The sequence below is a fragment of the Talpa europaea genome (assembly GCF_964194135.1).
Source record: "Talpa europaea genome assembly, chromosome: 1".
In the NCBI taxonomy this organism is placed as follows: Eukaryota; Metazoa; Chordata; class Mammalia; order Eulipotyphla; family Talpidae; genus Talpa; species Talpa europaea.
This window is the reverse complement of record NC_140073.1, coordinates 113,935,905-113,962,161: the sequence shown is the minus strand read 5'-3', so window position 1 is coordinate 113,962,161 and position 26,257 is coordinate 113,935,905. Positions and strand designations below refer to the sequence as shown.

The 26,257-nt window shown below is 42.3% G+C and overlaps 1 protein-coding gene across 4 annotated transcripts in view; it reads left to right on the top strand.

Annotated features, from left to right (window-relative positions):
* Positions 1–2,158: 2,158 nt before the first annotated feature.
* The window catches only part of NFE2L2 (NFE2 like bZIP transcription factor 2), a gene marked incomplete at its 5' end in the record, with an annotated part of 31,069 nt that continues 6,970 nt past the window's right edge, over positions 2,159–26,257 (top strand). For all 4 annotated transcript variants that reach the window (XM_084245418.1, XM_084245417.1, XM_084245416.1 and 1 more), the window contains one exon: positions 2,159–2,203. In XM_084245418.1, the coding sequence (XP_084101544.1) occupies positions 2,159–2,203 (45 nt within the window). The remainder of the gene's footprint in view (positions 2,204–26,257) is intronic.

Genomic DNA, 26,257 nt, shown 5'->3' with positions numbered 1-26,257 from the left:
CAGTCTAAATCTAATGGAAATGTGTTGCTTAACAAGAAAGTGCCAATTTTTTAAAAAGATATATTTATTTATGCATACAAGAGCTGGGGCACAGGCCAGAGATGGTGGAGGCCGGCAGCGAGAGGACCCACCGGAGACAGAGTGGGGAACAGAACAGGCAGACTGATGGAAACACTCTGCTGAGAGGAGCAGCGGGCAAGACAGGAGAGGTCTGATTAGCCATGTGGGTTTTTCTCTGGCCTGCAGGGGCTTGAACTTGTGCTGCAGAGGCTGTGTTTTGCTTCATACTGCTGTGCTTAACCCCTTGCGCCACCAGGAGGCCCAGTACCAATTTAAAAAAAAAAAAAAAAAAAAGTCTTAGAGAGCAGTGACCATGTCACATTTGACTTTGGTATGTCCTACATCCTGTGTTCATTGTCTAGCTTTTCCTCCGTAGTTGGTTTACTAAGTAATTAGAATTGCGAACAATATACTGTTGTGGCCTTCTTTGATGCAGTAATGTCACTTCATTATGTCTCTGCATGTTTATTGTCAGGTTCATTGTTAATAACTTCTCCTAAACTTGTTCTCAGATCATTTTGCAGGCTTTTCACATAACAGTCAATTGAAGCTTGCTTCAATTACAAGCAATTAATTTAGGCTTCACTTACTTCAAGGAATATTCAAACATATAAATTTACAGATAAATCCTGGGAGTGTCAAATTATGCAACCCAGAAAGAGTAAGTATTTTGCAGCTTTTGGGGCGTGTATCTGCCATTGTCAGGGCTTTCTTGTTCGTTTTGTTTTTGGCAGAAGGTTTTTGAATGAAATAGTAAAACCACTGCGGATACTGTCTTCATCTTGTTTTGCCTATTCCAAGATGCCATAAAATGAAAACCAGTCTTGGTAAAAGAGTTGGAAAGATAGCAATGCATAAGAGAAACAAAACAAAACGAGACCATTTATTCTCTCTTAAAGCATGCAAGATTTCACAATATTCCTTTTTCCAAGTTTTATGAGGCAATTAATTTAAAATAGTTTTTAATGTAAAAAGTAATACATATTCATTGTAGATTTAAACTACCTTTCAGTAACAAAATGACTGAAAGTCATTCACTATCTTGCAACCAATGATATTAATGCATGGGTCAAAAACTTTTTCTAGGCACGTGTTTTTACAAAATGGGGCGATACTATGCAAACCATTATATAACTTAAAATATATATATATATATATATCTCGACTATGGCATGTTCTAGTATTTCACGGTGTGCAATCAGTGATGCAGGGTGTGCGCTTGGTGGGCAATACTGATCACTCACTCAGACCGTGACTTCTCGGTCTGCCCTAACGATCGGATCTGGCGAGCATGCCAGCGCGTGGGAGTAGGTGGAGGGCGTTCAGGGTGACTGCGAGCACGAGCTCCCGGGGCGGTCCACATTTCCCCCAGGCAAGTCCCACTGACCGCCACCCTCGTGAGCACCAGGGCGGGCGACAGGGCAATTCGCCGAGCCCACAGCCCGGTCCAAGCCCGGGTCCAAGCCTTAACCCCCGCCCTCCGGGCCGGCGCCACTCTCTGGCGGTGGGGTGAGATAAAACGGGGCTAGGTCCTGCAACTCCAAGTCTGGGAGGCGCAGCTCTGATACCAGAGCCTTCGCCGGGTGGGTATCCAGGAGTGTTTGTGCCAACAGTTTAAACTGTTGCAAAGCGCCAGAACCCGAGTCACCTTCGGCAAACAAACTCTTAATCTCGCGGGGCGGAGCGCGTCGGTTTTATTTGCGGGGGGAGCAATTCGAGCGCGGAGCCGGAGCGCGCATTCAGGCCTCCTCCCAACACCGGGTGCGCCCGCCGACCCCTGGGACCCCCGCGGGGGCCCCTTCCCGCCCCCTGCCGCGAGCTTCTTGCGTCAGCCGGGCGGGGGTGGGGGATTTTCGGAAGCTCAGCCCGGCCGCCAGCCGGGGAGGGAAGGAAGGGCCCCGGCTCTTGCCCCGCCCTCGGGGGGCGGGAGGCGGAGCGGGGCTGGAGCCCGGCGGGTGACTCGGCCGGGTCGCGGAGGAACGAGTCCCCGAGAGCCCGCCGGAGTCGCTGCCGCCCGTGCCGCCCTGTCCGCGCCGCACCTCGGCCGCCGGAACAGGGTCGCCGTCGGGGAGGCCCAGAGCGCGATCCCTAGTTGAGCATGATGGACTTGGAGCTGCCGCCGCCGGGGCTGCCGTCCCAGCAGGTGCTGCCTGGGTCCTCTGCGCCCCGCGGCGGCGCCCGGGCCGGGACAGGGGCGCGGGGGAGGCAGGACTCGCAGGGACAGCCGCCGCCGGCCGCCCCTCCCGTCTGTGGCGGGAGCCGGGACTGCAGTGGCCGCGCGCTGGAGCCGCTGCGCCTGCGCCGGGCCCGCGGGGAGGGGGAGCCGGGGCCGGGGGCCGGGAGGGGAGCAGGGGCGCGGCGGGGTGGTCCTGCCGACAGCGTGTCCCCCGCCCCCGGGAGCGGCTGGAAGGGGTCTGGGAGCTGAGCTCCCGCGCGGGGCGAAGGAGGATCTCTCGCAGCGTCCCCGGCAGGCGGGGCTGGGACGCGGTCGCCCCGGCCAGCTCCCCGAGTTCCCGCTGCCCCCGAAGCGGATGGGCAGGAGGGGGCGGACGCTGGCCTCTGAGCCGGCGCGGCCCGGCCCTTCCGGGGCTGAGCGGCTCCCCGGCCGCGGGGCCGGCAAAAATGTGCCTAGTCACGGGGCCGCTCTTGGGGGAGCTGAGGTCTCCTCGGGGCTGGGCCCCGGGGCCCCTCCTCCGCCCCCGCCCCGGGCCACGACTTCCGCGGACGCGGGTGGCGCCTGGGTGCCCTCCGGGGACTGGGCTGTCCGGGGGTGTCCCTTGGCAGAGCAATTCATCTGTCCCTTCATCCGTTCGCTCTAGGCGAGGAAGGCCATTCCCCGTGGTGGAGGGGAGCAGGGGGGGCATGAAGCGCCCGGAGTGCTGAGATACCCCGACGTGCGGCTGCTGGTCGGGGCCTGCGCGCTCCCTCCCTCGCGCGGTGGAAAAGGTTCGGGCTTGGAGACCAGGGGCCGGCCCCCCACTAAGCACCGAGAACTGCGGGCGGGGCAGCTGACTCTGGCAGGAGTCGACCGCGCCCCCAAGTTCGTGTTGCGGCGGGGTGCCTCCCTGCCTCCCAGGGGTGCAAGCCGCGTGCGTGGCCTCGGCCTCCCTGACAGTGACCAGTTGGCTGTCACGGCGGCCCTCGGTGGGCCCTTTGCTGCTTTATAGCGTGCAAACCTTCCCGCGTCGGGGCCAAGGGACAAGTTGGAGCTGTTGATCTGTTGCGCAATTGTTATTTTCCCCTGGGCGGCTTTGTCTTTGGATTTAGCGTTTCAGAATTGCAATTCCAAAATGTGTAAAGCAGAATATTCTGTTCTGTGCTGTCAAGGGTAAGAATTGCGAGTGCAGATTAGAATTTCTGTTGCTCTTAGGCTGTTTGTGAGTGCACATCAGAATTCCTGATGTTTTTAGGCTGTTATTAAACTTTTTTGCTTTCATGATTATTTCTCCCTTGGGTGCTTTTCTTTCTGTTTGAGAATTTGTCTTGCTTTCTTAGCATATTGCTTCTTTTACCAGGGCAGGAGGTGGGACACTTGTGTTTCTCGATGCCTTGCTAACACGTTCTGTAAATTGTTACAAAAGGGAAAACAAATTTCTATTCATGTTTTGTAAGAACTTCTAAAGAAGTAGATATTTATATTTCCTTTTTTCCCCGTAATTGGGATTTTAGGGGGAAAGTATTTGATTCGAGCAAATGTGTAATTTAATTGCTAGGGCAAACATCTTTATGCTCTTCAACTAGTGTTAGACTAATCCTGAAAAGCGAAAGATTTTTAGTTGTTAGTAATGTATTAATTGTGCTTTTTTCTTTTAGAGTTGTTTGGCGTGAACTTTCCCCCAGTGATTAGAATTGTATTCCCTCTAAAATGGAGAAGTAATTAGTTGCTGTTCTAGAATAAGCTTTAAGACCATCTATATAGTCTTTTTTTTTTTTTATTTTTAATTTTTTTAATATTTTCTTTTTTTTTTTATAGAGGCATGTTTTTATTTATTTATTTATTTGTTTGTTTGTTTTGTTTGTTTATACATGCACTGGGTACAGTCAGAAGCGCGGGAGGGCGAGAGAATTCACCAGAGCCAGAGCGGGAGGCAGAGCAGGCAGAAGGACCGGAAGGACACTGCTGAGGGGAGCAGCGGGCGGCAGGAGAGGTCTGCGCGCCATGTGGGACCCTCCTCCGGTGGCCAGGGAGCAGCCGGGGATCGAACCGGCGCTGCAGAGGCCGCGGGCAGCTTCGCAACCCAGCGCTCAACCGCTGCGCCACTGGGGAGGCCCCCATCTATATAGTCTTAAGTCTTATGACCAAAGGATATATGATACTGATTGATTCCGTTTTCAAAATCCAGGAATTGTAACCCTTTATTTTTTAATATTTTTTTCTGTCTGTACCGTGTAATTTAACATTCCATATACAAAAGTGCTTAAGACTCATGTTTCTTCTTTTAGATGAGAACTTTTCAGTTATGTTTGACAAGTTACTTTTCCATCAGACATGGGTTTGCATGTTTGAAAACTATGAAAAAGAATTGAGTAAAATATGGAATGCATTTCATGCCTGTATGTATGAAGGAAGCAAAGGTGAATTCTGACCTTTTGTCAAAGAGACACCATGTCTGAAGTGGTACTGAGAGACAGTTTTCACCCCTCTGTGCAGAGGTGTGTTTGATGAACCCTGCGGTAAGGAGAGACTTAGATTCTCTATCTCTATTAGGTGGAAGGAACCATTCATTACTCTTTTCAAGGGTGTCTTGGAGAGATAAAGTACTTTTGTAGATGAAGGATGAAGTTGATTTGGGACTAGACTGATAAGATTATTTATAAAAGGTAGGAGGGGGGGAATAGGAGGGGCCTGCCTCTCATCTCAGTGAATTGTTAAGCAAAGAACAACTTTGATTTTTAGATATGTGAAAAATCTTTTGAAAGATTGTGGAAGTAGCATGTGGGAAGATAAATACAGAACTAACATTAGTCATTTTGTATTCAAAATGAGCTAGGACATTTGGGACATTTTGGAATCTTTCTTGTTAACTTGGGTTGTTATAAACAGCGCTAGAGATTTAAAAGCAACAACAAAGAAACATGTCTTTCTTTAGGACCACCAGGAAAAGTTGAAAATCAAATACATTATTTTTCTTAATACTTGTTTTTATTCAGGATGAATTATACTTTACAGAGTGCATGAGAAAAGGAAACATTTGTGGACTCCAAGGCCTTTTTTTTCTGGGAATTTTCTCTGTAGTGGCTGAACACATGTAAAAGGAGGTTTTCCATAAATAATATTTCCTCTTTAAATTTCCTTGATCTGGGGTTAACTTTTCTATGTAAACTCAGGTGCAGGAAGAATTTGGCGCTGAGATGATAATAGATGAATTGTAGGGCATTTCCCTGCGTGCCAGGCAGTGCAATAATTGCTTCACATGCATAATTTCACAGTAATCCCATGGGAAATACTATTCTCTCCAGTTTCCAGGTGAGAAAACAGGCCAAGAGAAGCCAAGAGTCCTGCTTAAAGTGACTCAACTATTGAGTAGCAGAGGTGGGGTTCAGATGTAGGTAATCTGAATCCAAGGACTCTTAATCACCACTTCCAACCTGGACCAGGACTAGTTAAACTTTAACCAGGTGGAAAAGTCACTTTAAAAAACAGTTGCATTGAGAAAAAACAGAGGAAAGACTGGCAGAAATTAAAAAGGTTAATCTTTGTACCTTTTCCACTAATCAGAAATTCAGTAATTGTATATGAGGGTGAGGTGAACCATCTTAAATCTGATGAAAATAAATGGAATTACTGCATGGGGGCCTTTCAAGAACGGAGCAGAGACTTAGGGGGCTTTAATATGGAAAGGCAGGACCTTTTCTTAATATAATAAAATTTAAAAAATTCCCTGGGATTTCATCAGTGTCCAGAATGCGGCCTTATATTTTCAGGGATTTTTTTTTTTTTTTCCTAATTAAATCACTTATCTGCTGGAGTCTCCGCTTTTTCAGTTGGTACATTTTCCTGTTACATTGACTTTCTGTTTTGAAGTAGTGATCAAAAATAAGTTTGGTGAAAAAATGTATTTTTACATATGTAGATGTATGGTGGAGAGTTGGACACACAGGGTTAAGCTAGGTTGAAGGGAAAGCAGTAGATTTGGGGGAATTTGAGTTGAAATTCAGATTTCTACTAGTGGAAATTTGCTAATAGAAACCTGTTAGCTCAAATTATACACTAATCTCCTGTTTTGGCACTTCTCTATTGAAGCAGGCATATGGGCCCAAGTCTAGCTAATTGAAGCTTGCTTGGGGTTTTGAGATAGTACATTTCAAAATTAAATACTGTATTACTTAGTCCTTATTGTTAAATTGTTTTCAGAACTGTTGTCTTATTTGTCTGAATTAAGGATGCTGCAGGATTTTTTGGATCCAGTGGTTGATTTACCTAAAAATTGGTCTGAATATACCTAGAGTATTTAAGTGCCTGGCCCATCCATCCAGTCTGTAAATTGGCTGAAATGTGTTGCACACCAGGGTGCAGAAGGACAAGTGTGCTAAGTGCAATATTTTACCTGTTTCTCTTCCTCTATGGCTGTACATTTAAGTTTATTGCAAAATGGTGAGTGGTTTATATTTGGATAATGTGGTTTCTAGAGATTATTGAAATTTCATTGCCACTTGTAAATATACTTCAATAAACATTTATTAAAAAGACTCTAAGGTATAAGTCAAGCCTTCTTTAATGAATAATGTCGTGTTTTCTGGAAATAAAGCCAAAACATATAGTTCAAGTTGATAGTTCAAATATATAATATTTACAATCCCAAACAGATTAGAAAAATTCAAATGGTATTCTTCTACCAATCCTCTGCCCCCCAAAAAACAAGACTGCAAAATAGAATCCTTCCTTTCCTAAAGTTGGAGTTTTCTATGTCAGCCCCTGCCACAATAAATCCTTTTTTACTATTAGTATTAGGAATTTTAGAAATTCTTAAGGTCAGAAGTTTTTATAACGTATGTCCCATAATACTGTGATGGCAAAGCCTCATGTCTTTTTGTATGACAGCATGTGAGTTTATTTTGCCCCAAACTGGTGGCAATAAAGACAGATCCAACACTTGAGGATTTAGAGCACCAAGTCTATTTTTCAAAGGTCCTGTTGATCATTGACTCCTGAGAGTTAGTATAATCCATCAATAGCCTGTATTCTAAAGGATTAAAAAAGATTACTTGACAATATGAAATGGTCATTCCTTTCTCACGGGCTTGGAAATCGAGACTTTGGGGCCTGTAGTATGTATCAGTAGCATATGACAGATCCAAAATCTGTTGCTTTTTTACATTGGAGAAAAAAGTTTGTGTAAGAAAAGAACAATATCTGATCAGTCAGTGTGGCTGTGAAGCCTCCTTCTGAACGTAAGAGTTTTTATTTTCTGTATTAATTAGGCAACTCTCTTCAATCACTTTTTTAAAATCTCTAATACTTGTTTTGTCTATGTATCTATGTTTTTTACTCTATAGCTAGATTGTAAATGTCTTGAGAACTGGGCATAGAATTTACATATCTCTCCTTTTTTAAATGAACAACCTTATGGGCTATATAGTTCACGAGTCATACTTGTCACACGTGCGATGTGGACATTTCAGTGGTTTGGTGTTATTCAAGGTTGAATAACCATCACCACAATTAATTTTAGAATATTTGCATCTTACCCCAAAGCCCAAAGGCATTAGCAGTCACTCCCCATTCCCCCTCAATTCTCTTGCTCCCTGTAACCACTCATTGATCGTTTCTATCTCTGTGGAGTATCTATTCTAGGTATTTCATATAAATGGTATTGTACCATATGTGGTCTTGTGTGACTGGCTTCTTTCATTCAACATAATGTTTACAGGGTTTGACCATAGTATGTATCAGAATGTCATAGCTTTTATTGCTGAATATTAATCCTTTGCAGTGTAAATATACACACTTTATCAAATCATCAGTTGATGATGGACATTTGAGTTGTTTCCAATTTATAAGATTTCTTTCTGTTCTCTACCACAACAGTTTTTAAACTTTGCTGTACAGGAATATCACCATCAATATTTACAGTACAGATGCCCAGACCATATCCTCCATTAAATCAGTCTCCAGGGTGAGACCCAGTATTTTTTCAAGCTTCTGAAGGGAGCAGTCAGGTTTGGTAACTCGTGCCCTAGAATACCTAGTCGTGCCCTAGAATACCTACTCAGTATTTGTATCCATTGCAGGTATTTACATAGTGATGCAGAAGATCTAGTTGGGATGTTTTATTCACAAAAGAAAGTATTTTTGTACTTGATTGCTGACCTCAGAGTTTTAAGATTAACCCCTAATCTGGGAACTGTGTTACAATTGCCTTACTAATGTTTGAAATCTAGTAAATATAATTTGAGCTCTTTAATCCGTCTTAAAAATTTGGGTGATAATTTTGTTATCAAAAGGTTTTCCCTAAGTGGGACAGTAGAATTTTTCCATGTTTTGTCAGAAATGTGGCCTGTGACAACCTGCAATGTAGATTATTTGGGAATGGCATAGAAGAGGCAGGGAGGACAGGTATTCAGAATAGGGATTGGAGAGCCTGGAGGCCAGCACAAACACTGGCCAGCTCTGGGAAACTCTGTGCTCTGTGTTCCTCAGTCTCATTATTATTATTATGTTTTTTATATTTTGAGGGTCAGAGTTAGAGTGCCCTATATCTGTTTTATATATCCTGACCACTGTAGCTACCATTTATTCTTATGTGAATGACTTTCTGTTTTACATTTGAAAACTCATGTTTCCAAGGGTGTACGTGTGTGTGTGTGGGGGGGGGGGTGTTTAGGGCCTTCTAGCCTAGGTGGGAACAGGCCCTGAGGAAGTGGGCACCCCATTGAAGGAGTCTGTTTTGTCACCCTTGGGAAGCTGCATGTTTTGCTAACTCTAGAACTCAGCAGTTTGAAATTCTTTTAACCTGTCCCTCCTTTTAACCAGCTGTATCCTTTGATTTGTTCTTGTCATTTTATGGTGCATCATGTACATAATATTTGTTTAATCTCAAGCACAGAAAGACTTTAACATTAACATTTAGGCTATTTGCAGTGTATATAGTATTTATTTTTAATAAATAAATTTTAATAAATCATTTTTAATAAATCATTTTTCCCCATTCCTTCTTTGAGGAATGTAGTGCTATTAGGGTAGGTTAGTACCCACTCACCTCTGGTGTCTGTAAGAGGCAGGGCAGTTGTGATTGCACATGCAGGTGGCTTACTGATAAAGAGTATGGAACTTTTCCTTATTCCAGACTTCATCTTCTTTTGTCTCTGCTTCAGCACAAAATTGTAACACTGCACATGGATGCAGCACCCAAACCTTTTCCCAGCTTAAGGGCTTAAAAAGAGAGGGAAATGATTATCATGTTTTGTTGCCTTCTGTAAAGGCCGTGGGCTCATACTAGGACGCATGATAGAGCCACACTACTTCAAGTGCTTAAGGGTTGATCAAGAACCTGTACTTTTGGTTGGTTTGTTTTGCAGTACTGGAGTCACAGAGACTTCAGACTGTTAAAGAACCATGAAATTTTTTTAGCCAAAAAAAAAAAAGGTTTAGTCCTTAAAATCCTGATAATGGAAATGACCAAAAATAAATCCATTTTTACTTTTTTACTTGGTAAAAATTGCCAATTTTTGAAATAATCCTCAATGAAACATAATTAAAATATATATTTTGAAAAATCAATCCCTAAGGACAAGAACAGGGCTGGTTTATTTTGTGCTAAACCTTGTGCTGGGATCCTATCCTCACTCCCAGCCCATTGTTCTCTCAGCAGTCTCCACACTGAGACCAGGACTGAGAATGCGAACTGTCTTGTGGGTTGTAGTCTGTCTTCTCCTGAGACAAACTTCCTTAGCAGGCTGCATGGTTGAAGGAGGCCTTGGAGCAGTGGGTTGAGAGTGAGTATGTTGCCTTTGAGAGGGGAGGTTACATTTCATGTGAAAAGTTCCAAAATTGAAGGGAAAGAGAGGGTCAGAGGAAAAAAGAAGCTAACTTAAAAGATTTCTTTGAATGAACCCAGAAGGAATGCAGTATTTTTTGAACTCTTACTGACAGATGCCTCAGATTGACACATATTTGACTTAAGGATCTCCAAAATCTGTAGTACTTAGATTTGCTCTTCAACATTCAGCTTGCTCTTGGGTCCTCTCTGTGAAAACAGAGGAAGTAAATTGAATATTTGCTTGTGCTGTGTTTACATGCCTTATCTTTCCTTCTTTACCCTTAAAAAAGAGTAAAGAGGGTTAATGTAGGTTTTGTCATTGAGAAAACTCTGTGAAGAGATTAAGAAACATTACATAGTTTAGGAAAGCAGAAATCACACTGGATATTTCAAACAGAGAGGATTTAATATGGGACATTAATTACATGGCTAATAGAGGAGCCAGAAAGACAACCCAGAGATTAGCAGACTAGGAAGCCACAGCTACCCTTGGGACTAGAGGGGCATTGGGAATGCCCTCCCCCCACCGACCTTTGGTGGAATGTAGTTGGAGGCCATTGGCAAGGGAGCCTGGGAACAGCAGGGGTGGGGTGGGAAAGGTATCTGGTAGCCACAGGCAAATGAGCAGCACAGTCACCGAGCTGGTTCCAGGATAGAACCTTTGCCATCAAAGTCCTTGCTCTTTTCTCTAAACTCATTCCTTTTAGGACTCTCAGGCCAGGCCTGGTACTTTGCTTTAGGGACACTGGTCACTCTTACCCCAGGATGAGTTGCCTGGGAGGCCCACACAGCATGGAATGCACATTTCTCCATTACAGGGGGAATTTGACACAATGCCTGTTTTATTCTGACTTTACAGCTTCCCTCTAATTAAGGGAGCACACATATGTGACCACAGAGTAACTCTGTGATGGCGTAATCTTAGGAATTCCTCTGAAGAATACAGATAGCATCTCCGTTAGAGGAGTTCACAGTTCGGGTAAGCATGCCCATTATTGGGAGCTCTGTGCCTCTCCCTCTGTAGGTGCCCTGGGGATGCTAGGGCAGGATTGATTGTGCGTAGATATTTTTTGTGTTGCTTCGGTGTCTGGTCAGAAAAAAGAAAAAATCTCTCAAGAAGAACTGGGGCAGCCTCACTTCTCTTCTCACTGATAAATAAAGCCTTTTTCCCCCAGAAAGATGTGGGTAGAAATGATTCCCCTACATGGAAACGCATTCATCTCCCTTCCTTTTTTTCTCTGTGGGCCTCTCAGATGTCTGGGTTCCGTTGCACAGGTTTCCAAAGTTCACTTGATAACAGCACTGTACTGTGGAGCTTTAATGACTGCGTGCCGGGGAAGATAACCATGGAGACTGACCGGTTTTTTATTTCCGTTCATATTACCAACTCCAGTGGTATGAAGAGAGCCAGCCTTTTGATGTTACAACACATCTGAAAACAGACAACTGGCAATTTCATGGGGGCAAAAGAGAGAGAGAACTAACATTTACTGAACACCTATTAGTACTGCACTGGGCCCTAGACATGCCCTCTTACTTGATCTTGACCATAAATCCATGGTGATGGTGGCTATAATCTCCAAGTTCCAGAGGAAGACATGGGTTCAAAGAGTGAAGGTAATTTGTCCAGAGCAGAGAGTTTGATGTCTGCAATCCCAGCTATCCCTTCTTCCTCTCTTCTTGTCTAAGGAGCATGGGTGCTTTGTTAGATGATGAAGAATACATCCCTCCTTTACAGAGATTAATTTAGATAGTATCCATATGTCAAGGAGTCCACCTGGCATTTTCAAAAGGGGGTGCTGCTGGTACCTGGGCTCAACTTCTCTTCATCCCTTGTTCCAGGACATCTGGTGGCATTGTGACAACCAGAAAGGAATCTCCCCACACTCCTGAGCAGCAGTGCCAGTTCCAGTGGCACCAATGGGATGATGGTTTAACTTCTGTAGCCCATTTGAAGCCAGTGGATTACTTCTTCTTCTCAGGAAATCTCAGCATGTTGTTTGCTCCTGGTAGGGAGGCCCAGCCTCTCCCTAGATGTTAGCCTGCTCACACCTTTTATTCCAAACTAAAATGACCTGGAAGAGATCATAGAAAGTGATGAAAGAGCTAGTAACCAGAGAGAACCCAGGTGCATTTCATTTGCTCAGGTAGAATGTCTGGTCCAGTTCCCTTAACAGAGAGGAATGTTATTTGATATGGTAATTGTTGCCCCTAGTACTTAGCATTTCTCTGTCCTGTGACTGCAAGGAGTTGGTCCTAAAAAGGTAAACATTATTTTAAAACTTCCAGATGAAGTATAAAATCACATGGCATGTCTCTCGCTGAGCCTTCACTGCCTTTTTTTTTTTGGACATTTTTGAAGAAGTTTCAAGTTCTGAGATAAAACAGTAAGGACAGCTGTGAAAAGCTGAAGAGGTTAGTATTTTGGTAGTGGGTTGATGCTTTAGAAAAAATGTCTAGAATATGGTTGCCCACTTTCTAGTGCTATTTCTGACCATCGGCCTGAGGGAAATAATGAGTGTCCTTTAAGAAAACACACTTAACATTTGCTTTGATGGACGACTTTATTATCCTGATTGTAAAACTCCTTAATGAATATTTTAAGATACTATCACATTCCCTAAAAAAATCAATTTTATTGTTAACTTGAAGGAGAGTTCGTTTATCATTCTTTAGATTATTTTTAATAGCATACCCGAGGAATAATTTGAAGTGTTATTACTGTGGTTGACGTTAAATAGTTCTTTTATGACTAGTGATTGGGTCATAAACGATGTAAAACAGGATACCTTTGTTAATTAGAGAATTAAAACTTTTTAACCCCAGACACCTTAGGTATACAATGAAAATAATGAATTTTGATTCTGCATGTAGACTTAGTCATTCCACAAATACTTATAAGGGTTTACACACCCAGGGGACTTTAGGGCATGAAGTTGTTTAAATTGTTCAAGATAATCAGCAAATGTGAAGGATATTTGCTTTTCAAATTGCCACTCCTCCTAATTAACCTACCCCATTGCTCTTTGTACACTTGGATTATAGGGAATGTTTCATTCATAATTAATGTAATTACATCTCTATCCCCTCTGCTTAAGAACTCTAGGGTAGGAACTGTTTTCATTTTTATAACTCTGATGTGTCTAGCACCGTGGAGCTGCTCTGTGGGGCTTGGTATTTAATACCAGTTGTCTGTGCTACCTGCCAACTCCATGACTGTGCAAGGGGAAAGCTGTCACTTCCAGCTGGAGTGTTCAGAGAGGCTATCCTGAATGAGGCAGCATTTTAACTAGACATTTTTTTGAGCTGGTAGGGTTTCATTTGACTCGAGCTTCAGCTGGAAACACAAGTTAGGGTCCACGCCTGAGCTGAACTATGGCAGTCTGTTGGCACATGGGGTGGCCATGACATCATGGACTGACAAGGTTGATTTGGGGCTGGTGGTAGAGGGCATCCCGTGCTCCCTTGCGGCATTTGAAATTTACACAGTGTGTCTGGAAGTCACTGAAGGTTTTGGCAAGGACCAGACAGATGAGCTGGCTATAGACAGGAAGTATGTCCCATGAGTGGGAAGAGAAGCTGGACAGGTTGGACGCGTGGAACTGGTGAAGGGGCTCTTGCAGTGTGTGGGTGTGACTGGCTGGCTAGGCATCAGCTGACGTATTGGGGATCTGCAATGATAGTTCTAACTGTACTTTGCCATTTAAGAAGAATGTTTCTAAAACCTCCTTTTTAGAGGAGGGGAATAGATTTTTTTTCCGACTGTTGGCCCCATCATGAAATTATGCATGCTCAAGCTTGGATGCCCTGCTCTTTCAGGATTTTTAACAGACACTCACTCACCAGTTTTCCATTCTGTTGACGAAAAACCATCTAGAAGTTGCACTTTTGCTTTAAGGATGGATTGTTTTCTTCTCCACAGTGGCACAGGGCAGTGTCTCTCTTTTCTGCCCTTCTTTAAGACAGATTTGTTTACTATCTTCCAGTTCCAATGATTAGCAGTATTTGCCCAAGAAAAGAAAAAACAGTGCCCTCTCTTTTCTCTTCCACGGGCTTTGCTTGTGAGTCCTGAGCTAACAGATACCAATAATGTTGATAATGGCTGCTTACAGTCTGGGACTCTTCCCAGTACTGAATTTTAACCAACTGATTTTTGTCATGTGCAGTCACCACCCTGGAAAGGAAGGAGCATTATCCCTGAGACCCACAGAGGTTGCTGGATTTTATAATGTGTTATGCCTTAGTTCCATCATCTTTAAAGTGTGGATGCTATTTATGTTACAGTGTTCTTAAAACTAAGAAGTGGGCACAAGATCTCACCTGCAGGATATATTCCTCACATGGTGATTGTGATTATTATATTTTGTTTTTTTGTTTTGTTTTGTTGTTTTTTTTTTTTTACACTGCTGAGGGGAGCCCGGTGGCAGGAGAGGTCTGCACGCCATGTGGGACCCTCCCTGGCGGCCGGGGATCAAACTGGCACTGCATAGGCTGCGGGCAGCCCCGCAGCCCAGCGCTCAACCGCTGCGCCACCGGGGAGGCCCATATTTCGTTTTTATTCAGGGATGTTGGAATATGTAGGGACCTGAGATACCATGGCCCACTTAAAAAAAAAAAATCTCTCCTTTAATTCTGACTGTGTAAAGGCAGAAACATTCGTTTCCTTTTTTTGCTCTGCGCTATAATCTTCTCATTCTACTGTGGTATTCTCCAGGTGTGTCCCTGGCCACGTGTGGGCCTGAATGGGAGCCTCTAGAGACTGAAAACCAATCCATAGCAACCATGGCCAGGCCTCACCCATGTCCTAGGACCTCAGAGGCCGCACTGGCCACACTGCGGGTCCTCCAGCCTCACTGCCCAATCGCCTGTGCGGATTGATAAGCCATCCCATGGAACTTCTCCGACCCACTTCTTGCTCGTGGCAGCATTTCTTACTCTGGGGTTCTGCACCTAGAAACTGAGCGGCGTCCACAGGCAGGTCATAAAATAAGGAGTGGAAATGCGAGGTGGAAGGCTAAATGCAGGCATGAACTAAGCTGACCCCTTTCCCGTGTCCTCTTCCTGCCCCGCCCCCTTCTTTTAGTCCTTAAAGATGAAAATAATTCTTTGTAATAACTACCCCTTAAGCACTTCTGGCCTTGCCAAAATAAGACAGAGTGGCGAAGGGAAAGAAGACCCATGACACTTAAGGGAAATAATCACAGCTGAAAACTTTTTACATTTACTGCCCTTCGTTGCTGCCCTGCAAAAGCGATGACCTCATCTCCTCTTTTTTCATATACTGGTCAGACCCAGAAGTGTAAAAATTAGACACTTCTCATGTTCATTTGACATCTGCACCAGGCCTTGAACTTATTAATAGTACTACTACCTCATCCTGAGTTGTCCTCTCTGTTTTTAAGGGGCATTCACATACTTTTTTTTTTCCTGTATGCCAAACGATTCTGAGAGGAGAGATGGCATTGCCTTGGTTGCCCTTGCAGGACCACACAGTAAGGTTAGGTGCTAGCCAGCTGCCCCCTATAGCTGGCGAGCAGTGGCCCCAGCTGGCTCCTGCACACTGTGCATCATCCCCAAAGAGGCCGAGGTTGTTCTCAGGTCCAAGTCAGTGTTATTTGTGACACGAACCTGGGCTGGATCTCACTGTCGCTGTTTATTAGAGGGGGACCTTCAGACAAACATATTTATCCTCCCTTTCATGCTTCTGTTTCTGGCTCTAGAAAGACTGTGGTAATACTATTACCTGCCTTACACTTTGGCATGCATTTAGGTGGGTTCAAGTGTTTAGCATACTGTTGAATACATGGAAAGTGCACAGTAAGTGGGGCCATTATCATCACTTAGATTGTATCATATCTGTCTTTATCTGGACTCAGTACTGCCACTGTGATTTTCCATTTTCAAATCTAAATGTAATCAGGTAACCACTATCCTTATGTATTTATTTTGTGGCTTACCTAAAAAGATTTATGTTGAGAGAAGATTTTTTTTTAAAGATTTATTTATTTTTGCATTTAAGAACTGGGGTACAGGCCAGAGGTGTAGGGGTTGAGAGGATTCACCAGAGATAGAGAGGGGAGCAGGACAGACTGATATACCAAAATACACTGCTGAAGGGAGCAGTGGGCGAGTCAGGAGAGTCTGCTGCACCATGTGGGTTATCTCCCTGGCCTGGAATCAAACTCATGGTACAGTGGCTGTGGATTGCTTCATAGGTTGGGTCTTAACCCGCTGCAGCATCAGGGAGGCCCCTTGAGAGAAAATTCTTAAACTGATTTTGAGAGAATGAAATACGATCTGTATACTAGTGATCATTTCCTTTTTAAGAGGTTCATATTGCTGCCCAGCATTTAGCAATGACAGTGGGTACTGTGGATTTTCAAATCTGTACTTCTGAAATGAGCTGAAATACAATTTCTGAGCTCAAGATTAACTCCTATTGTTAGATGAAACAGATATAGTACTTTCTCATCAGCTAAGGCCCTTGTATTTCTACCCATTATTCAGATGACCTTTGCAATAATCATGGTGATGGCGTGGCATCTGGACCATAAATAACATTGCTGAATAACATCAAGGTGATCCAGATAAGTCATGCAGTTGACAAGCTGTCTGATGTTTGATACTTAACCTTTCTGAACCTGTTTCTTCTTCTCTCTAATCTCTACACAAAGTAGTATAAAGGTTAAATGACATAATGACCGAGTGAAAGTGTTTTGTGCTCATAAAGCACTACAGATGTAAGAGCTGTTATCTCACAGGGCCTTCTTTCTCCGAAGAGATGTAGAACTGTGTCTTGGTCTTAGTGAGCCGTTAATGGGTATGTAGACTTGACCCCATCATTTTGGGGTTCTCAGAGAACTGTCCATGTTTCTTCTTGTTTGCGGAGATGATCAGCCTGAAGGGGCTTAATCTGGGAGATGACTGTTAGTCCTATTATATTGAGTCGGGGTGGAGATGGGGCACAGTCTTTAGAAAACTACACAGTAGTTAGAGTTTGGGGTTTAGGGAAAGAAAAGTTTCCTACTGAAAAGTGGTTGTTTTCTCCTAAGGGCAGAGTTTCACAAGCTCTTAATTTGGCCACAATAGTTTGCTAAGGTCTGTTTTCAAGGTCACTCCAAATATTTCCTCATTTCTGAATAATACACATTGCAATAGGAAAGTCTAGTTTGAGATCTAACTTGTGTTAGCTCACCAGATGATTCCTCCAGAGTTCTGCTTAATTAGAAGAGACTGCAAGCCACTTATTCAGCTAGCATCCCTGGGCCTCAAGATCCTTGTTAATAAACTGGGGTGTAAATACGGTCTCCAAGATCACTGTAGTCAGTTGTGCATCTAAACGTAGCTTAATGGCCAGTAAACCTCTATTCCTGAGAAACCCATCCTTGTCTGAAAGGCTGAGGTTGCTGATTTTGCCAGCCACACTTGAATATTTCACCTGTTGAGACTTTGCCCAGTCTGTCTTATCTGTGTGCACCATGCATGGCCTCTACGTTTATTGCTCCCGCAAGAAGTTAGTTTGGCTGGCACAAGGCAGGTTAAAGGCTGGTGGCTTAAGAAATGTTGTTTGCTAACCAACTGACATTTCTCCTGTTCTTTTCTCTTTTCTTTAGCCTTAATTTTATTATTAAAACATAGTGGGAGGGGTTAACTTTGAAGTGACTCTGGAATTAATATAGGAGACCTTGAACAAACAATCAGTATGTACTTATTAAGTGGGTATCATGTGCCAGTATGATGCAATGTGTGAAGGACAATTGAACTGGGAAAGGTGTGAGGAAATGGGCACTCTCACTCTCTGTTGATGGAATGGATAAGGTACAGTCTTTATAGAGCTGTTTGGCAATATCTGTCATAATTAAATATGCATATACTTTAAAAATATTATCTGTTTATTTAGCACTTGACAAACTGTTTTCAAGAGGGCCATATGGTTCATTTTGCATTGCTGTCCAGAGCTCTGGATCTTGCCAATACTTGGTATTAGCAGTACTTTTTATATTAGCCATTCTTTTTTTTAATGAAAATATACTTTTATTTTTAATTTTACTGGTTACTGTGTCATTCTTTCATTTGTGCATATAAATGCCATATACTCTTTGACCTGGCAATTTCACGTTTTTAGACAAAATATCTATTACTGGATTATAATAATATTTAGGTTTCAGGTATAGAGTATTAATATTCTGTATATTAATAATATACATAATGTGTGTATAGATATACATATACATATATAGATACTAGTTTCCATCCTTCACCATACTGTGGATCTCTTTTACCTGATTTACCCACCTCCCTTCCCTCCTGGTAACCACCATTTTGTTCTTAGAGTGTAAGAATTTGTTTTTGTTTTGTTCTTTTGCTTTGTTTCTTTTATATTTTCACTCCACATGTGAGTGAAATCATACCGCCTTTGTCTTTCTCCCTCTGACTTATTTAACTTAGCCTTTTCCCCTCAAGGTCAACCCATATTAACACAAATGGCAGCCTTTCCTTTTTTTTTCCTGAGTATTTTCCATTGTGTAGATGTACCACATCTTTATTTACTCAGCCATCGTTGGCATTTAGGTTGTTTCTGTATCTTGGCTGTTAAAAAATGCCACAGTTGGGCCTCCCTTGGTGGCGCAGGATGTTGAGCGCAGCGCTGTGAAGCTGTCCGCAGCCAGTTCCATCCTGGCTGGCCAGGGAGGGTCCCACATGGCGCAGCAGGCCTCTCCTGACTCACCCGCTGCTCCCCTCAGCAGTGTATTTCAGTCATTCTGCCTGTTCTGTTCCCCACTCTGTCTCTGATGAATCCTCTCACCCTCCTGCACATCTGGCCTGTACCCCCGTTCTTGTATAAATAAATAAACAAATCTTTAAAAAAAAAAGCCCCAGTAATAAGCATAGGTGTACATAAATTTCTTCAAACAATTAGTGTTTTCGTATTCCTCAGATAAATATACAGAAGTTGGAATGACTCGATCCTATGGTATTTCAGATCTCAATTTATTAATGTATGAAGAATTAGACCCAGTGAGAGATTAAAATTATAGATTTAGATAATATATTATTATTACACATAATAATAATAATGTACACTCAGCCATTAAAAATAATTGGAAAACTCTATGCTCTGATATAGAACCATCTCTAAAATATATTTCACAGGGAGAAATAAGTGTAAAACACTGTGATTATATGCTACTTTGTATGTGTCTGTCTGTGTTTAATAGACTGTCTTCCTAAGAAAACAGAAAAAGCTGATACCAGTGATGGCCTTGAGTGGAGGCGGGGGTATCTGGGAGATTACTTTTACAACTTTTATGTATTTTGTACTATTTACATGTGCTGCTATTAAAAAAGAAAAATACATTGCCATGCCCTAGAGGAGACTGTACTTTAGTGCGACTATAGAATTGTACTTTTAGTGGTGAACTTAATGTAGTCTATCCAGACATTGATTTATAATGATGCACACCTGGAGCTTATATAATGTTATCTTGGGATGTTACTTTAATAAAAGAACTTAAAAAAGACAGCCCAGTTAAGACATGAAGTATGGGTTAAATATTGGCTTTATGGAAGATTGATTTAAATGCCAAACTTGAGGTGTACACATAGATGCCTAAAACATATCCAGGGTTGTAAACCAAAGTTATCTCAATTAAAAAATGAAATATATATATAAAAAATATATTGTGCATAGATATATAAATTTAGAATTTATGTAAATTTCTCTCAAATTTACATATATAAAAGAAAAAAGAGAACTAGAGATTAAAAAGGACATTGAACCCATTAAACCATCTCTGGAACACTGCAAAAAAAGTAGGTAAAATTTAAAATAAAAAAATGCCAGTTCTCATTGTGCAGTTAAGTTGATCTGATTTGTCCATGTGTCTTCAGGGTAGGAAGGCCTGGCTGACAGGAGGGCCAACTTGGAAGTCTCAGTGTTCCGCCTGGGGAGAGGGCACCCAGGCTAACGCGGTGACAGACCTTGTCATGTTGTGTGAACACAGAGGTGCGGCACCCCAGCGTGGAACAAGCCTGCCAGGCTTGGAATCAGTGTTGAGTTGGAACCCTGGCTCTGCTACTTGCCAAAACGTGATTTGGGGAAGGATTGCTCTATCCCGAAAGCCTAGAAGTGCTCATCCATAAATGATGATCAGCCTTCTCCCTGGTGCTTCCACAGCAAGCTTCTGGCGAACACTCCAGTAAACCATGATGTGTGTGTGTGCAAACCGCTGCTGTCAAAGAAGCTGTTAGGTGCCTGCAGGCGGGTAAAATAGAGCAAGAGGTGCTAATTAAACAATTAAAATGAAGCCAAAATATATACTTTTCCCTCTTAAATAACTTGGCACGAGTTGTAAAATTGAGAAAGTAAACCCTAAATGGGACCTCTGACCTTGGGGCCAGTCATTTCACTCTCTAAATCCGTTTCCCCATTTGGGAAATGAAAGGGGCTCTCCTTGTGTGTCCTGTGGCTCCTTCCAGTCGGAGCATTCCGTGACAGTGTGGCATTAACAGTCATTCCCATCTCAGCTGAGATGAGTCACACTGCCTGAAATTTCAAATGTGAGGAGGAAGTCTCTTTGTATATGAGAATTCTCCAGCACTGGGGATTCTGAGCCTCTGGGGAGAAGAGGGAAGCATTACCACCATCAAGAGGAGAGACCAAGAATGCACCCAGTGGAAAGTACTCACTTTCTGTTTGTGCTTTATCCACCTCCTTCCCTCCTTGGCTTTTAACTCACTTGGAGTAGACCTTTGGAAACCAAGTTTAACTGTTGTTTATTGGGAGGCCGTTTACACAGTCGTGACTGGTGCACTTTGTCACTTGTCACTCCTGTGAGGTTTTCTGTGCGTACTGATTTATCAGTCTGTGCTGGTTGCCAACACAAGCACAGTTCCTAGCCTGGGATCTAGACATGTGTATTAGATGGATTCGTGATCCCTTTAGGGTGGTATATACATTACTCTTGTGCCTCTTGGTCACCCCCTTTATTATAACTACCACCATTCTGGTAAAATGAAGTTCTAGCCATTGATACCTTATTTCATGCTCAAAAAAACCCACACTAAAAAAATTTTACATGGATTCCTTGGGATATAGGTTTCGGGATCTGTAGTATTTTTCTAACATTCATCACCACCCCAATAGGCACATAAAACCTTTGACAGCAACAAATAGTATACCATATTTCCCTGGCTCTCAGGCCTAGGGGACTATTCTGATTCTTTTTTTCCTTTTAGCTAATTGTTAATAGTTGTATCTGGAAAGAAACTTAAAGATTGAGATAAATTATTTCTTTTTAAAAGTGGGGATCCAAAGAGGATAAAAGATCGTGCAGGGTGTTCAGAAGTGGCAGCTGGAAAGAGCTGCAGTGGCTGGAGGAGCACCATCCTCCCACACAGGGATGCCTGCCTGGCAGGAGAAAAGTCCATGAGGACAGGTGGGCAGGCTGTCTGACCTCAGGGTGTACTTCTGAGCCACCTGTTTAGTCCACACCCAGGTCATTCATTTGTAGGTTATGTAAAGTAAGTTAGGGTGATAGATCCAGTACTCATGAAGGTTCTGTGTGTGTGTGAGTGTGTGTGTGTGTGTGTGTGTGTGTTTTCCTTGGTGTTCCTGTAGAGCCATTCTAATAGTAATGAAGACATACTCACAAGGGTAAGATGTTCCTTTCATGTGTGTGGACAGCATCCAGAACAGGATACATACATGTCTTGTTCAAAAATGGGGAAGAGATTAGAAAAAAGTATCCTAAAGTTTGCTTGTTTCAAACCAAGCTATTGGTTTGAAAGTAGTGAAAGTAGTGAAAATCCTTGCTTGAGTCCATTGAGGGCTAGCAGTGACATCCTGCTTAAGTATAAACTAAAAAATAACTCTTTAATAAGTAGGTGTGTAATATCTCATGTAAAATCTGATCCATATGCTTTTTTTTTTAAAGATTTATTTATTGATTGATTGATTTATACATACATACATACAAGCACTGGGTACAGTCAGAAGCGCGGGAGGGTGAGAGAATTCACCAGAGCCAGAGCGGGGAGCAGAGCAGGCAGAAGGACCGAAGTACACTGCTGAGGGGAGCAGCGGGCGGCAGGAGAGGTCTGTGCGCCATGCGGGACCCTGCTCCGGTGGCCGGGGAGCAGCCGGGGATCGAACCGGCGCTGCAGAGGCTGCGGGCAGCTTTGCAACCCAGCGCTCAACCGCTGTGCCACTGGGGAGGCCCCATATGCTTTTGTAGCAGGTGGGATCCCCTGCTATTTTGGGAGTTAACTGCCCTTTGACTCCTTTTTGGCCAAATGCATGAGGCTTGCGGAAACATATAATATGAATTCCTATTTTATTCACTTTACAGTTTTACTTTACCTTTGCATCATACTTTGTAGTTTATAAATGAAACGGGAAAGATTTTCAGTAAACTGGCTGGATCATATTTCTTAGATTTAGTCATTGCTGAAAAACTTGTTTGTGAACAGGAAGAAGTCCATGAAAATGTCTACCTAGTCAACATGCCAGGCTGTGAGGAAGCTGGACCACTTTTTAGCTAAAAGAAAAAGGGTAGAAGGATGATTCTACAATACAGGGAATAGTAAATTTGTGATCTAGGGTTTTGTTGAATGATTTATCTCAGTGTATTTGAGAAGTTTTATATTGTTAAAAATTACTGGTTGTTGAAGGTTGGGGAAATAATTCTTAGTAAGAGTTCTTTAGAAGGAAAACTTAGATTAGTAGTAAATATTAGTACCTACTAGAAGTTGCTGCTATGGTTATTATGCTGCTTATTTTTTAAGATTGAGCTGTAGGTACAGAAAATTTAACCAAATGACATTTGCCATTGGGCTAGTAGCTACAAGACCCTTTTAATCTTATTCTGTGATCACAGAATATTTGTGTGTGATTTGATATTTTTAATTATTTACTTCACAATTATTGTAACATTTTATTTTTTAATTATTTAAGAGTTAGCAAATCAGTCTAGTAGAACCAAAAGCACTTGAGTGAGGGCAGATTGAAAAGAATAACCTGTGATCTGCCTCCTCTACATGCTCACTAAGGAAGCAATTGGCATCATGTTGTGTATCTTCTTATAATGAACCAGTGGGAGACAATCAAAGAGAAGTAAATAGGTGGATAAATATTTATGAAATATAATAGTCATCAGTGAAATGTATTTTAAAAACATACCTGCTTGGTCTCACCTTACTTTGTTTAGTAAGGGCTGTGACTGCAAAGGAGAGCCTTGTGAATCAAAGAAGAAATCTTTTTGTTTTACCAGCTCTCCAAAATTCAAGCATGTCCTCAATTGTTTTTGTAGCCTCCTATAAGTCTTAATTTGGTTTATGCTCTAACAGTAGGCTGTGATTCATATTCCATCTGGTTTTGCTCAAAAATATTTGAGCACCTTCTAATGGAAAAAAATTAAGCCAGATTTAGGTTTTTGATGAATAATATAACCACCTGGGAATAAAATAAAGAATAAAATGTATGAAAGAAAAACATTACCAAATGTAGCTTAGTCTCTGAATGCTAGTAATTAATATTTGCATGGAGAAATCCAGGGGAATGAATGTTAAAAGAAAATGTATTATTTTCCTAATAGGAATACATGGTTTTTTGGAAGGAGTAACTTGAGGCCTTCTCTTAACCTTTATACTATAAAATTATAAGTGAGAATCAGTTTTCATTTTCTTTTTACAAAGTTAGTAATCTGTGCATTGAACACTGTATTGATGAAATGTATTTTTAGAAGGAAACCTACTACTACCTTCCTGTCATTCTCAGGACAAAATAGAGGATGATGGGAGAGGAGAGTGAGGAAAGAGGGGTGAGGGGGTGAGAGGTGTCTGCCTCATTAAAATATTTGCCTGTATAATAGAAAACTTTTTTTTTTCATTTAAAATACTTCTCAAAAGTGCTCGCTTCGGCAGCACATATACTAAAATACTTCTCAAAAGCCTGTTTACTAAATAAATTTAATTGAGGACCAAATCAAAATATCTTTGCTTTATTTCTGATTTTTGGGGGGTATCATCTAGCATGATAAATGCTGGCTTGTTTGAGGCATTAAGATTGACATAAAACGTGCAGAAGACATAGTTAACATGGATTCTGTGTTAGGGCTATTCTTCTTTGTTTATCCCGGTACAAAGATGTTTGTTTTAAAGTGGTATGAGTTAACAGTCCAACTTCGAATTTCCCATAAAATGTATGACAGATTACCCAGATGGCAAAAGATGATATATACATTTTAAATAGAAATATTTCCATGAGCCCAGATGGTGATTTAACATGAACTATCGAATATTTATGTTTCTTATTAAATCATCTTCTTTTGTCTAAGCCAAGGTTAGCAACATAATTTGGAACACTCAGGAATCACTAGAGGACGACCAAAAAAGTCCAGACTCTGAATGGCAGACAGTGTTTGCTCCATATGGCTTGTGAAGGCTCACAACCAGTCCCTGCGTTGCCCTTGGGAACATTTTTGCTAGTCTGGAGGAAATAAATACCTGTTGGAATGCTGTACAAATAAATCATCCCTCTGCTTCCCTCTCCCTCCCCAAACCCAGTTGTTATCGGCCATTCTGCATCGGAGCTTTCCTCCTTGGGGATGTGGAGGGGATAAGGCAGCTGTCTTTCCTCAGTGCCTTGGACTTAAGTGCAGGAGAGAAGTTTTAGTTCTTCTTAGGCACTTCCTTTCCCCACTCACATGTCATGTACTTGTTTGGTATGGGCTCCACCCAGACTATTTCCTCTTAGATGGTGCACAAGTTTTGCAGAGAGATGGGTCATTTGTGGACAAAGTCATGTGCCTGGTCACAGGGCTCCTTACAGGAAATGCTGCTCACAGCCTTTGGGGTTTGCACAGAACACAGTCCTTGAGCTCGTGGGGCTCCCCACCAGTGGATGGACATACTTCTGCCATTCTCATTTTCAAAATAAAGCTTTGAATAGTTAGTTCATCTAGTCTAACACCTCTGCAAGTTGTTCAATTCTAAAATTTATGTAAAAATCTGAGTAACAAAGAGTGGGACATAGTAAGTCCATGACAAGAAATTCCTTGTTACTGCATCCTAAATTTGATCAGTGTCTTTTTAAAAGGAGTTCGAAGTAGTTAAAGCTCGCCTTAAACAAACAAAAAAAAAAGTAAAAGTTTTCTTACAGGGACCTCGCCTAGTGAGAATAAACATGAGATAAATACAAACTTAAAAATAGAGAGGACAAGCTCTGAGAACACTTTGAAACAGCCTGGTGTCATTATGAGCTCATTGAATGCTGCCCAGCCTGCATTAACAGCAATTAGGTGCTGCCGCTTGAAAGATCTTTTGGCTGAATTCCTGGTGGAGAGAGCATTAGGGCGTTAGGGCAGAAGGAGCCACTCTGCCTCCCTGGGTCCAGCATTGTTTCTGATCAGATAGTGGGAGCAGGCGCTGGAGGAGGGTGACATGCTCTAGAACAGATCCAGCTGCTGCTGCATGTTTTATGTTTCTTCTGTGTTGACAGGGATCCAAGATGTCTTTTCCTGATCGTGGTTTTTGAAACTTAAAAAAAAAAAATTGGAGTTGTGCATTGAAGGGTAGTCATCTCAGGAATTGGGCAGCAATGAATGGTCTATATGTGTATATAAACATACACATAAAAATGTATGTCATTGTTTTATTTACAACACATCTTTCTTAAACCTAGTACCCAGTTGTAGTACTTCCCTGAAGAGGAACCGAGTAGCTTCATTTCTGATTATTTCAGTCTCCTACTGTAATTAGATTAAAGTCTTCAGTTTTGCCCATTGGCCTGGAATTTAGGCTAGTTGACAGCACATGGTAGGGCCCATCACTTTCGGTGCATAATGGCATTTGCGTATAATGTACATTTACAGATTTCTTTCACATGTCTCGATCCATCAGCATCTGCATGATAGGGGTTGGGTTGCACTAAGTGTGTAGCTACATCTGAACCTACTCAAGACAATTCATCTGGTGGAGAGAAAAGGGGATAAAAATAAAGAACAGTTACATCAATTCTTGGTGTGACTGCCACAGATAATTGTAGAGAACATTAGAAATGTTCCTCCAACTCATTGGACTGAGTGAGGTTTAGGGATACTTTGAAATGATCAGCATTGTGAGCAGGCATTTCCAACATTTGCTTCAGTGCTTTCTCAGTTCTTTTCTGAAAAGTTCAAAGGTGGATACTGGTTTTCACCCTGGCATCTCTAAACAAG